Below are 14,341 nucleotides of genomic sequence, written 5' to 3'. Positions count from 1 at the left end.
CAAGTCTCAGAATTAGCGGGTATATCTTTCAATTCTCAGAATAAGGATACATCTTTTAACAAGTCTCAGCCTGCTGTAATGACACCTGTGGAGATTGAGGAGGGGACACACAGCGCTGCTCTGCAGGGTCCAACCACCCAGTCTGACTGCCACTAGCTCCATACAGGTTTTAAACAGCTTGTTAAAGGAGCCAACAGTCCTGCAACCACAGGGTTTGGGTTCAAGATGGAGGCGTCTATGTTTAGTAGCGGGCCTCATGGGGTTACAGACTCTGAGGAAGTAGAGGATTGCCACTGGCCACCAGAAACAAGAAGAGAAACCCCCCCCCCCATTTGAGAAGGAGAAGCAGTGATGACGACCCATGACCATGGCGGCGGACCAGTGAGGGGCTCTGCAGCTGAAGAACCCGTGCTCTCTGTAAGGTTTGTACGTTTTCCCCATGTCTGTGTGGGTTTTCCCAGGGACTCTGGTTTCCTTCCACTGTTTGAAATGTACCATGGTTGTAGTTTAATTGGGCAGAACAGACTCATGGGCTGAAATTGCCTGTTATCATGCTGAATGTGTAAATAAATAAAAGAACACATGGGCCGTGGGCTGTTGGTGACTCAAGGTGAGGCTGCTAGCAACTGTGGTCAAAGGACTCCCACCAGGCAGCGGACTGCTCGATACTGGCTTAAGGGGTACCAGGTTTTGGAAATGGGAAGCGAACTAGTGCTGGAGGCTTCCTTTTTGCCGGAGATTCGGATCTCGGGCTTGGATTGCCAATTATTTTGGCCGAAGTCTGTGTGGCTGTGGGAGTGCCGGAGGCGAATCCACAGACACTCAGTGGCCCTGGTGGGACTTTCATTTGATTCTCTTTCACTGACTGTAAGGGGTGTTATGTAATTTATGCTGATGGCAGACTGAAGCAAATTTTGTGTAACATTACCCCATTTTATATGACAATAAAGGAATCTTGAATTAGAGTTTTTTTTAGGTATTCAGCATGGTAACAGGGCCCTTCCACCCAATTAACCTACAACCCCCAGTATGTTTTGAATGGTTAGAGGAAACCGGAGCCCCCAGAAAAACACATGCAGATGCCGAGAGAACGTAGAAAGTCCTTCCAGACAGCACAGGATTCGAACCCCAGTTCTGATTGCTGGCGCTGTAACAACATTGCGCTAACCACTACAACAACCGTGCCACCCTTTAAGAACTCTCAGAATTGGGAGTAGATGTTTTAAGACTGAAGTGAGAAGGCATTTCATCGGAGGGTGAACATATCTGGAATTCTCTCCCCCGTGGGAGCTGTGGGAACCTCCCTCTCCCCTCCTCCCTCTGTCTGCGTATGGTCTTGGCCTGCATGCCCCGGACCCAGCGTGTCACAGTCCTGTCTCTTGCTTTACAGGAATATACCTGCCCCCAGTGCCAGTCGGGCTTCATTGAGGAGGTGACTGACGAGACAAGGTGGGTGATGCGGCCCAGGTCACAGGACATTAGCAGGGAAGCTGCCCCATCCTGGCCTTGGTCTGGAGTGGGGGTGGAGGCAGGGTGGTCAGGGGAGGAGAATGTTCCAACAGGACAGGGGAGTGGATAGTGGGGGGTGTAAACGAGCCCTCACTAATCTCTTTTCAGCAGATTCCTTTCATAACTGGAAGCTTTTGTTTAGGGACCAAATTGCCCAGGTTTTCAAGTTTGCTTGTTTATTACCACCTATACATGCATAACCAGCTGAAATGGTAGGCACATTCAGGTGGTCAAAATCTCCCGATGTAAAGCCGCATATTATGCCCATATGCGGCTATTGGGAGGCCACTTGAAAGCGCATGAGGCGCGTTCGAGGCAAACTTTGTAACCCTCCTCTGGGAGGGATAATCGCCGGAGCACTGAGGTCCCCTCCCGGCGCATGAATGCAGCTACCTGAAAGCGGCTGCTAAGGGGATGACAGTCAGCTGTCCCTGCCCCCCAGCGCAGGATGTCAGGGCAGGGGCAGCCGGCGTGGGCTGTTAGCGCGGGGATGTCCCGCATGGGTCGTCCCCACACTGATCCCGCTGTCCCGCTCTCTCCCCACAGCCCGATATCAGTCCCCACACTGTTGGGTGTGGGACATCCCCGCGCCAGCTGCCCCACAGTGTGGGGAGTGATATTGGGCTGTGGGCGAGACGTCCCCACAGTGTGGGGACTGATAGAGTCCTGTGAGCGGGACATCCCCACACTGACAGCCCGTGCCGGCCACCCCATAGTGTGGGGACTGATATAGGGCTATTGGAAGAGAATGGGGTAGCGGGATCAGTGTGGGGATGTCCCACACTGATAGCCTGCTCCGGCTGTCCCAGCTCTGACAGCCAGCCATCCCAAACCTGACAGCCCTAAGGAACAGGAGCCGGAGTGCGCTCCGAGGTGCTTCCTGTGAAGCTGTCCCTTTCAGATGGCCATCGCTGCGCTTTCAGCGCTGCCACCTGAACTACCATTCCACAGGTCTAAATCCGCTTCTGCAGGTGCATTCGTTGCGGGGAATGCACCCGAAGAAGCCAAGTGTTTCACCAGACCACAGTGCACACACACTTACGCTCACAGATTCACTCTCACACTCTCTCTCCCACGCACTCATTCCCTCTCGCTCACTCTCTCACTTTCAATTTTGGACACTCACTTTCACTCATACTCACTCTTGCTCTCACACACACACATGGTCACACGCTCACACACATACTCACTCTCACCTCATGCTCACACTAACTCTTGCACTCACACTCATCTCTCACTTTTGCACACTCATTCTCTCACTCGTGTGTGCACACATGTGCAGACACAAACACACATTCATATACACACAATACACAAAACATAATTATAGGTATACATTTTTATATTAAAATTGGAATTTTCAGGATGCAATACAAGATTCTCGTGATATATGCATGCATTTCCCCAGGAAGGGGCAGTCCCCCAGGGGTCAGTGGGGAGGGGAGAGGGGACCACGGGACATTGGGGGGGGAGAGGGGATCACAGGACAGTGGGGAAGAGAGGGTGTTCACGGGGCAGTGTAGGGGGAGCGGGAGTCTCCCAGGGGTCAGTGGGGAGGATTAGGGGATCATGGAATGGTGGGGGGGGGGCAAGAGGGGGTCTCCCAGGGGTCAGTGTAGAGGGGGAGAGGAATATGGGATAGTTTGTGCGAGGAGGGTCTCCCAAGGGTCATTGGGGGAGGGGGGGATTACAGGACAGTAGGGAGGAGAGGGGGTATCACAGGGGTCAGTGGGAGGAGGTGATCTTCCATGAGGGATGGGGAGAGAGACCTTCCTTTGGGGAAGGCATGAAGATGGGGAGTCTTTTCCCTCCAGCTCACACCCTGCATCACCCTGACTGTTGCTTCCACAGTTTCATGGACAGGGGAACGAATGGGTTGGACGAAGATTCAGCCACACAGTTTGCAGAGGTAAGTGTGTGTGTGGTGGGAGTGTGCAAGGGGTGTGAGTGTGAGTATCAGAGGTGTGATAACACATGAAAAAAGTGTGAGTGCCAGGGGTATGTATGCATGCCAGGTGTGTGAATACACTTGCTAAGGGTGTGGATAAGCATGCCAGGGGTTTGGCTACATGTGCCATGGGCGTCTATGCCAGCTGAGTGGATACATGTGCCAGGGATGTGTGTGTGCCAGGGGTATAGATACATGTGCCATGATTGTGGATACACATGCTAGGAGTGAGGGTACATGTGCCAGGGTTGTGGATATGTGTGCCATGCTTGTGTCTGTGCTAGAGATGTGCATGTGCCAGGTATGTGGGTATATGAGCCAGGCATCTGTGTATAAGAGTGGCAGGAGTGTTTGTGTGCCAGGGTTGTGGGTACATGCACCAAGAGTGTGGGTACAAGTACCAGACATGTGCATACACATGCCAGGGGTGTGGGAAAACGTGCCAGGGGTTTATATACATGTGCCAGGCATGTGTGTATGAGTGCCAGGAGTGTGTGTGTGTGCTACGGTTGTGGGAACACATACCGGGGTGTGGATACACGTACCAGGGGTGTGGGTACAGGTGCAAAGCATACCATAGGTTTGTGTGTGTGATACCCATATGGATACACTTGTCTCTGCTCACTCCTCTGTGCCACACAGCTGTGGGACCGCACCTTCCTGAACCTGGACCAGACTTTCCTCTTGGTGAATGGGAGACCCTTCCGCGGTGGGACGTCGCTGGAGCACGAAGCAGGGGTCCCAGATCGAGGGGGCCAGCAGAGCGACATCTGGGGTCCTAGCCGGCATCCCAGCTATCCCATCGCCAGGCGCTACCGATCAAGGGCTTCTCCCCGACCTGCCAGGTCGCCGGCAATCGAAGGGTAGGTGGGCAGCGCCTCCCATCGAGGGGGGAACATTCACTTCCGCCAGAGGCTGACCTGGGCCCCAGGGCTAAGCCCACCTCCTCACTACTCCAACTCTTATTTTCACAGCATCATCCAGCAGCTGTTTGCGGGCCTGTTCTCCAACGCTGGGCTGCCGGGGTCCCCACAGACTTTCTCCTGGTGAGTCCAGCACCCAGTCTCAACCCCACCCAACCCAACATACTCCCCCATGGTCTTTGTGTCAGACCCAGGTAGTTTGCAGTGGGACGATGTGTAGGGAGCTTTACTCTGTGTCTGAACCCAGGAATGTATGATGGCATGGTGTGGAGTGAGCTTCACTCTGTGTCTGACTGTGAGCTTAACTCTATGTCTGACCTGGGACTGTGTGATGGAACGATGTGGAGGAAGCTATTTTATATCTGATCCTGGGAGTGTGTGATGGGACGGTGCGGAGGGAACTTCACTCTGTGTCTGACCCTGGGAGTGTGTGATGGGATGGTGTGGAGGGAACTTCACTCTGTGTCTGACACCGGGAGTTTGTGATGGGACAGTGCAGAGGGAGCTTCACTCTATGTCTGACCCTGGGTGTGTGTGATGGGATGGTGTGGAGGGAACTTCACTCTGTGTCTGACACCGGGAGTGTGTGATGGGACAGAGCAGAGGGAGCCTCACTCTGTTTCTGACCCTGGGAGTGTGTGATGGGACGGTGCAGAAGGGGCTTTACTCTTTGACCTTTTTTATGAACAATGTTTTTATTCTTCAAAGACCAACAGTACAGTTACGACTATGCTCATTGCATCATGTCAAATTAAAACATTATCACCTTTGTCCACAATATCGTCAAGTCCTTGGGGAGCCCACTGTTTCCTGAAATCCTCCAAGTTACCAGTAAGTACTGAGTGCTCCTTCTCCAAGGACACTTGGGCACGGCTGGTCCCCTCAGAAGAGGGGCAAGCAGTCAGTCTGGGCTGAACCCTTGACTTCCTGATGCCTGGACCCATGGATTGCCATCTTGGCCAGGCCCAGAACCTGACCGATGAGGACCTCCCTCACGGGCAGCTCCCATCGAGCCACACGTCTGATGTTTGCTGCCTGGACCAACACTTCCCTCTGGAGGCAACATGCTCCCTCCGTACTGGGTGCCGAAATATCAGAAGCGTAGGGCTGAAATGCAGCCAAAACTTTAGGAGCAAAGCCCCTCAAGTATGCGAACAGGGGCTGTAACCTTACACCCTCCATATATATGTAAAGCACAGTCTCATCCAAGCCACGTGAATCAACTCAAAAACCGATTACAAACTGCATCTTTATGTAACAGCCTCCACCCCAAATCCCAATGTAAAGGGGGAGGACTTCCACATTTAAAGACCTCCAGTGGGAACCGTCCTCAATGCCAAGGGGTAGGACAGACTGTCATGGCGTATCTGGCCGGCAGACAAGGGCGAGGAATGGATGGTGTGTAGGAGCAGTCCCCGCATCTCAGAACGACACAAAGGGTGTCTCCTCAAGACAACTCATGCGCTGTGAGACCAGTTCCCAAGCGACAACACAGGGCCTGGGCCCGATGAGTAATTCCACCGTCTGGGCGTCAGCATGGTCAGGACAACTCCACTCCCGCAGGCCTCTCCAACACCCTGAGAAACTGGTTGGGCATCAGTCTCCTATACCTCCAGAACATTGTCCTCCTCCAACACAGGAGCATCCTGTCTGGAGGCAGCGATTCTCCATACTCTGACAGGTCTCGATAAAACACGGGCAGCTCCCATGGAGCCACACGTCTGATGTTTGCTGCCTGGACCAACACTTCCCTCTGGAGGCAACATGCTTAGTACAGAAAATGCAACGCTAGCATGTGCTATTCCGGAAGCTGCTCAGCGTGCAGGAGGCTCTGCAGGGTCCGAAGGCCAAAAGTCGCCACCTTGGTACACACACACACACACACACACACACACACACACACACACACACACACACACACACACACACCAGGGATTGACCACCTTCCTCAATGGGAAGACTCAGGATTGCAACAGTGTCTCATGTTACCCCAGAAGACGTCTATCAACTTCATCTGAATCCTCATATCAAAGATAGGGTGTGGGATCACAGTGACCAACCGGACTACAACATGGAGGTGACCAGTTAGTTGATAACCAGGACCCTGTCCGATAGGAAAGTGCTCTGAGCAACCAGACCAGCGTCCTAGCTGGGCAACGACTTTCATTTCCAACTCCTACCAGTTTGCAAGCCAGGTCTCCTCAGTGGAACTCAGGTGGACTCCAAGGTAGAGGAGATGTGGTGCTCCATGCAACAGATCTCATCTCCTCCGGCAGGGAGTCCACCCTTCATAGACCTGAACATTTCTCCCAGTTGATTTGAGTGGAGGAAGTAGCCAAGTAAACCTTCTGGCAATGTCACAGCCTCAGCAGGCCAACAGGGTCTGTGACCATCGGGAGCATGTCATCGGTGTAAGCCGAGAGGATCCTCCGTATGTCTGGCTCACGCAGAACCAAGCCCCTCGGCCTCCTCCGAAGGAGACATAAGAATGCCTCTACTCAGATGGTGTACAGCAGGCTGGACATAGGGCGGCCTTGTGGCACTGCTCATCTGAAACTAATGGGAGCCGTTATGCATTAATCTAATGCATTGATCTTGACCAGGCCCTCTGTGGGAGCCTACAACAAGCCTAGCCACAAAATGAGTCCTGGTCAAGGGAGAGAAATTGAAAAAGCTTTGGGACTGTTACATGCTAATAAGTCTCCCGCCCAGGATTTATAAAAAATTGAAAGATTTGTTGATGCCACTCAAGATGGGTGTGGTTAACCAAGTGTTGGAGGCAAGGACTCCCGTTTACAGACTCATCTTACTATTAAATACAGACTACAAAATAATAGCCAAAGCGCTGGCTAAGAGATTGGGCCAATATCTCCCAAAATTAATAAATCCGGACCAAGCAGCTTTTATGAAAAAGAGACATTCTATTGACAACTTGGGAAGATTATTGAATATAATACATCTGGCACAATCCAGAGAAGATCCCAGCGTAGCAGTATCTCTGGATGCAGAAAAGGCCTTCGATAGATTGGAATGGCCATATCTATTTAAAGTAATGGAAACATTTGGACTGGGACAAACATATATTAATTGGGTAAAAAATTATATTCTAAACCACAAGCAAGGATCATAACAAATGGCCAAATTGCGTCGAGATTCCCCTTAAGTAGGTCTAGCAGACAGGGTTGTCCACTGTCTCCAGGGCTGTTTGTATTATCTATTGAATTAGCAGAATATATTAGGAAGGACCCACACATAAGGGGATTCAAGGTGTGCCAAGCTGAACAAAAATAAATCTATTGGCAGACGATGAGCTATTATACTTGACAGAATCTGCTGAGTCATTGCCCAAATTGCAGGCCACCCTGGAAGATTATGGCATAATCTCTGAATATAAGGTATATTTGGAAAAAAAGTAGGATTATGCCCCTGTCTGATTCGGGAGCCATTTCAAGAGGCAATCAGGTAATTTTAAATACAATAGACAATAGGTGCTGGAGTAGGTCAATTGGTCCTTCGAGCCAGCACCGCCATTTATTGGATCATGGCTGATCTTTCCCTTTCAATAACCAATCCCAGCCTTATCCCCATAACCCTTAACTCCCTTGCCCACAAGTGCCTTATCCAACTCTCTCTTAAATCTATCCAACGAATCCTCCCGCACTACCCTCTGGGGCAATGCATTCCACAGACCCACAACTCTCTGGGTAAAAAATTTCTCCTCATTTCTGTGTTAAGTGGCCTTCCCTGTATTTTTAAACTATGCCCTCTAGTCCTAGTCTCACCCATCATTGGGAACATGTTCTCTGATTTCACCCTGTCAAGCCCTTTGATAATCCTAAATACCTCAATCATGTCTCGCCTCATCCTTCGCATCTAATTCAAGTCTTTCTAACCTATCCGCCTATGATAATCCTGCCATCCCGGGAACTAACCTTGTAAACCTGTGCTGCATTCCCTCTATAGCAAGTATGTCCTTTCTTAAATATGGGGACCAAACCTGGATGCAATACTCCAGGTGAGGTCTCACCAGGGTCTGTACAACTACAGGAGTGCTTCTCTACTCTTATACTCCATTCCCCTCTTTTTGAAAGCCAACATACCGTTCACCTTCTTCACCACTTAGTGAACCTGCACGTCTGGTAAACAAGTACGCCCAGATCCCTTTGCATTACCCCACTCCCCAGCTTAACTCCATTTAAATATTATTCTGCTCTCTTGTTTCTGCCTCCAAAATGGACAATCTCGCATTTACTCACATTAAACTTCATCTGCCATCTTGCCGCCCACTCCCCTAACCTGTCCAGGCCCCCCTGCAATTTTCTGACATCCTCCTCGCTCTTCACACTACCACCCAGTTTAGTGTCATCTGCAAATTTGCATATGTAGTTATTAATCCTGTCATCCAAATCATTTACATAAATGATAAACAACTGAGGGCCCAACACTGACCCCTGCGGGACCCCATTCGTCACATCCTGCCATCCAGAAAATGGCCCGTTTATCCCAACCCTTTGTTTCTTATTTCTCAACCAACTATCTATCCATGACAGCATCCTACCCCCAATACCATGCTCCTTGATTTTGCAAACTAACCTCCTGTGTGGGACTTCTTCGAAGGCTTTCTGAAAGTCCAAGTACACTACATCCACTGGCTCTCCCGAGTCCACCCTCCTATTTATGTCGTTGAAAAATTCCAGGAGATTAGTCAAGCAAGATTTTCCTTTAAGGAACCCATGCTGATTAGCACCAATACAATTATTCCTTCCTAAGTTTTCTACTATTTCTCCTTTAGTGATGGATTCCAATATCTTCCCCACCACTGACATCAGGCTGACCAGTTTATAAGTTCCGTATTCTCTCTCCCTCCCTTCTTAAAAAGTGGTACAACACCAGCCACTCTCTAGTCTGCAGGCACTTCCCCCGAATCTAAAGAACTATGGAAAATGTCGATCAGTGTTTCCATAATTTCCAGTTCAACCTCTCTAAGCACCCTGGGATGCAGCCCATCAGGCCCAAGGGACTTATCAGGCCTCAGTTCTAACAATTTACCCACAACCACCTGCTTCTGGATCTGAATATCCATCAAATTCTCTGCTTCCTTTGGTAATTTCACCAAGTCCCTAGATACTGCTTGACCCCTACCTCTATTCTGATCATAACCTATATCCTCCTTGGTGAAAACAGATGCAAAGTAATTGTTAAATTCCTCAGCCATTTCCATGTCCCCACTGACAATTTCACCTTTCTCTGTTTTCAAGGGCCCAATTTTGGCCCTAACCAATTTCTTCCTTTTAACATAACTGAAGAAGCTTTTGCTTCTTATTTTATATTACTTGCCAATTTCCCCTCATACTTCATTTTCCCTCCTGAATTACTTTCTTAGTTTCTCTCTGTTGGTTTTTAAAGGCCTCCCAATCCTCTATCCTCCCACTTTGCTTTGCCATCTTATACTTCTTTCTTTTAGACCTGATACTGCATTTGATCTCCTTTGTCAGCCACAGCTGCCATTTGCTCTTCGAAGAGCCATTCCTCCTCCTCGGGATGAATCTTTTCTGAATCCTGCGAAAAATGTCTAGAAATACCTGCAATTTTTGTCCAGTTGTCCTCCCAGCTAGAATGTCCTTCCATTTTATTTTGGCTAGCTCCTCCCTCACAGCTGTATAGTCACCCTTATTTAGCTGTAACACTAATGTTTCTGACTTCCTTCTCTTCTCCCTTTCCATTTGCAGATTAAAAGTAATCATATTATGCTCACTATTGCCTAATGGCTCCCCTACCTCAAGGTCCCTTATTAACTCCACGTCGTTGCACAGTATCAAGTCCAGATTCACTTCCCCCTGGTAGGTTCCATCACAAGCTGCTCCAAGAATGTATCTCAGAGACATTCAATAAACTCATTCTCTAGCTTTCCCACACCTATTTGATTTTCCCAGTCCACTTGGAAGTTGAAGTCACCCATAACGACTGTATCACAACCACTCTGACATGCTATTCTTAATTCTTTATTTATACTGATTCCCACATCAGAGCCACTGTTTGGAGGTCTGTATATGACCCCCATTATGGTTCTTTTGCCTTTGCAATTTCTCAACTCTATCCAAACAGACTCTACTCCACCTGATTCCATGTCTTTCCTTTCCAGTGCCTGAATTTCATTCTTCACCAACAGAGCCACTCCAACTCCTCTACCTAACTTGCTGTCTTTTCGATAAGACGTATACCCTGGAACATTAATTTCCCAATCCTGTCCCTCCTGCAGCCATGTCTCCGTTACTCTGATAACATCATAACCTCCAATGTCCATTTGCGCCCCAAGCTCATCCATTTTATTCCTTATACTCCGTGCATTCATATACAATACCTTGAAACTGTACCACCTTGCTCTCTCCAATTTGCTACCTGACACCCTCTCTGAAACTCTCCTATCCCTCTTTAACAGACAGATTTCACAGTCTATTGGAACTACCCCTATGTTTCCTATCTATTTCCCTATCAGTCTAGTTCCCCTCCCCCTGTCAATTCAGTTGAAAACATATCCAATAGCATTATTAAACCTTGTTGCAAGTATATTGGCCCCCTTTGGATTGAGGTGCAACCCATCCTTCTTGTAGAGGTCATGTCTCCCCCAGAAGAGATCCCAATGATCCATGAACCCGAAACCTTCCATCCTGCACCAATCCTCCAGCCATACATTTAACTTCCTAATTTTTTTCATTTTTGCCCCTTCCCGCACGCAGCACAGGGAGCAACCCTGAGATTATGTCCATGGAAGTCCTTTTTAATTTCCGTCCTAGCTCACGGTACTCCCTCTTCAGGATCTCCTCCCTCAATTTGTCTATGTCATGGGTACCCACCGGCTGCTCACACATTCCTCTCAGAATACCATGAAACCTGTCCGAGATATCCCGCTCCTGGGAGGCCACATACCATGTGGGACTACTTGTCGGGTGCGCAAAACCTTCTGTCTGTTCCCCTGATGATTGAGTCCCCAATAACCACCTTGTCCTTCCTCCTTCCATTCTGCACTGCTGGTTCTCTTGATCCAACTTCATCTTCCCCAACATCATCCAAAACAATATATTTGTTGCTAAGAGGAGTAGCCAGTGGCGTGCTCTCCACTGACTGAGCAATCTTCCTCCCACCCTTGACAGTAGTCCACTTAACTGACTCCAATAATCTGGGGGTAAACCACCTGCTTGAAAGTCATGTCAATAACTTCCTCACTTTCCCTAATAAGCCTCAGATCATCACGTTGCAACTCCAGCTCCTTAATTTTATCCTTTAACCGTTGTGTCCCAGTGCCTCCCTTGCACGTATGCACTCTGGGGAGGGGAAAGGGTCTCTCACTTGCCTCCTCGCTTTCCCTGATGAGCAATTGGTCCTCAAGCTGGAGCTCCAGATCATAAACCTGGTCTCTAAGGAACTTCACCTCGTCGCACTTGGCACAGACATGGCCATTTGGGAGGGAGGAACTCTCCCAGGGTTTCCACATCTGGCAGCTTGAGCAGACCACTATCCCCATCGGGTTAACAATGGACAGAGATTTGGGAAACTTTGATGGGCAGAGTAAACTATATCAAAATGAAGATGTTGCCGAGATTATACTATTTAACCATATAACCAGGCCATGTTGGCCTTCGTTTTTTCAATCTATTCCTATTTATCTTCCATGAAAATGTTAAAAGGCAGCATAAGAACATTCCTGCCAAATCTCCAGGATCACCATGGAAAAACTGACGTGGGATTATAAATTGTCGGGGGTGGGGGCTACGATGACCTGATTTTAGGAAGTATTACTTGGCAGCCCAGTCGAGGTTCCTCACGTCTTTATTAAAGAGGTGGATCATCAAATTAGGTTAACATAGGATTACACAACATGAGGGAGTGGTGAAAGATTTCATTTATAAAACAAATACTAAACTAAAAAATAAAAGAACTCCATCCTAAAACATTTGGTAAAAATTTGGAATGAAATCAAATAAAGAGATTGTAAAGCACCCTTAATAGCAACGATCTGATGGCTATGAATTTAGGTTACAACATTTTGGATATTTGGCACTGAAAGAGGATCCAAACTATTGAGGACTGCAGTGACAATGGGCGGCTCATGACCTTCGAACAACTGAGGGATAAATATGATTTGCCTAATGGTACCTTTCACTAATTTCTACAGTTAAGATCTTTCCTGAGGGGAAAAATGGGGCCCTCCATGACCCCAGCTAAAGAGAACGAGGTGGAAGAGCTACATCGACAGGGAGGTGCTCCCAAATTTATATCCAGAATGTACTTTGTACATCAAAGTGAGAGCCCAAAGCCGGGCCTGCAAAGGAGGAGAGGTGGGAGTTGGACTTGGGAACAATGATCAATGAAGAGTGTTGGTCAGATTTATGTAGGGAAAGTGTAACATCAGTGATCAACGCCCGACTAAGATTGGTGCTATATAATTTCTTACACCAATAACATCTCACACCTCAAAAATTACACAAAGGAAAATCAGAGATATGCTTCAGGTGTGAGGTAGAAATGGGTAACTTTATACACTCCACATGGACCTGCGCGAAGGTGAGACCCATTTGGTTGGAATTATCTAATATATTAACTAGGATTACAGGACAGACTTTCCGCTGGATCCGGAGCTGCATTTATTGGGAAACCTGGAGGATGGTGGGCAGAACATTAACTAAATCCCAAATTAAATTTGTCGATATTGCCCTGTCAGTAGCAAAAAGATGCATTGCGTCAGTGGAGAGTGGCGACATGCTGAATCTCTCTCTTTTTCTCTTCACCATTTTTGTCACTTGAATTGTTTTAGTTGTTTAATTTTCAAAGTTCTGGAGGAGAGAAGGAAATTACAAGTTGTAGCAACTGTCTCAGTGCGAAACGAAGAACAAGAAAATGATCAAGTAAAAGTCAGCCGCCTGCAGCTTTTGGAAACCCAGCACGTTCCAAATAATGTCACCAAATATGACATCATAACGTCACTTGAAACCTCCCGAGCCCATTTGATTAAGCCTCTGGTGAACAGCTATATGCCCTTCCCCCATAGAATCAGCAATAGGAGGGTGGCATTACTATCCACCGTTCTTGGGCGGTCGTCTGCGCCTTTGCATCGGGGGTTGTGGCAAGGGCCAATGAAGGTCGAGATGAGCGGACTTTAGTCAGTCAATTGTAAATGTCTCTGGATGCTCCCCCCAACGTCCAGAACACAAGTTGTATGATTGTTTCATAGCACTCTGAAGGGGCCTCTGTCAGGGTGGCTCGTGTACACATCTACACACAAACTCAGCCCCGGAGTTCCTTTGGGATGAGGGTGTTGTTGTTCCATGCCTTGATGTGGGAACTGGGGCCAATTTTCCAAGCCACTCCCACAGCCTGCTTAAGATTTCAGTCAGTGGCACCTCCTGTCCGCATGCTGCGGGGATGAACTCCCCAGGTACAATGAGTGGGGTTCATAAACCAACTCAGCCGATGAGGAGTTGAGATCCTCCTTGGATGCTGTTTCTAATCCCGGGAGGATCCAGGCCAGCTTGTCCGCCAGACAGGCCAGCTTGTCTGGCGCATGTATCGGTCGATGAGTCCATTATCGGAATCGCCTCCGGCCACCTGGTGAATCTGTCAATGACCGTTAACAAGTACCTAGACACTCGTGACACCGGAAGCGGGCTGACAATGTTGACAGGCACGTGATCGAATCTGCGCTGCGGTGTCTGGAAAGACTGAATCAGCACCTTTACGTGCCTTTGCACTTTTGCAGATTGGCCATCCGTGCACATCTTTGCCCAGTACATGACCTACGTTTTGAGTCCATGCCATACAAACTTGTCGGCTATCAGGCGGACTGTCGCTCAAATGGAGGGGTGGTACAGTCCGTGAATGGCATCAAAACTGCAATGACTCCATACAGCAGGGACGATAGGGAGAGGTTGACCTGTGAAAACGTCACACAGGAGAGTGCTGCTCG

General features: G+C 48.6%; 1 protein-coding gene across 3 annotated transcripts in view; it reads left to right on the top strand.

Annotated features, from left to right (window-relative positions):
• rnf115a (ring finger protein 115a) overlaps positions 1–14,341 on the top strand; it is a 32,012-nt gene that overhangs the window by 4,583 nt on the left and 13,088 nt on the right. For all 3 annotated transcript variants that reach the window (XM_069940604.1, XM_069940603.1, XM_069940605.1), the window contains 4 exons: positions 1,391–1,449; positions 3,361–3,418; positions 4,100–4,320; positions 4,432–4,503. In XM_069940604.1, coding sequence (XP_069796705.1) covers positions 1,391–1,449; positions 3,361–3,418; positions 4,100–4,320; positions 4,432–4,503 — 410 coding nt within the window. The remainder of the gene's footprint in view (positions 1–1,390; positions 1,450–3,360; positions 3,419–4,099; positions 4,321–4,431; positions 4,504–14,341) is intronic.

Source organism: Narcine bancroftii, chromosome 5 (assembly GCF_036971445.1).
Source record: "Narcine bancroftii isolate sNarBan1 chromosome 5, sNarBan1.hap1, whole genome shotgun sequence".
Taxonomy (NCBI): Eukaryota; Metazoa; Chordata; class Chondrichthyes; order Torpediniformes; family Narcinidae; genus Narcine; species Narcine bancroftii.
The sequence above is the reverse complement of the archived record's forward strand: the minus strand, read 5'-3'. Positions and strand labels throughout refer to the sequence as shown.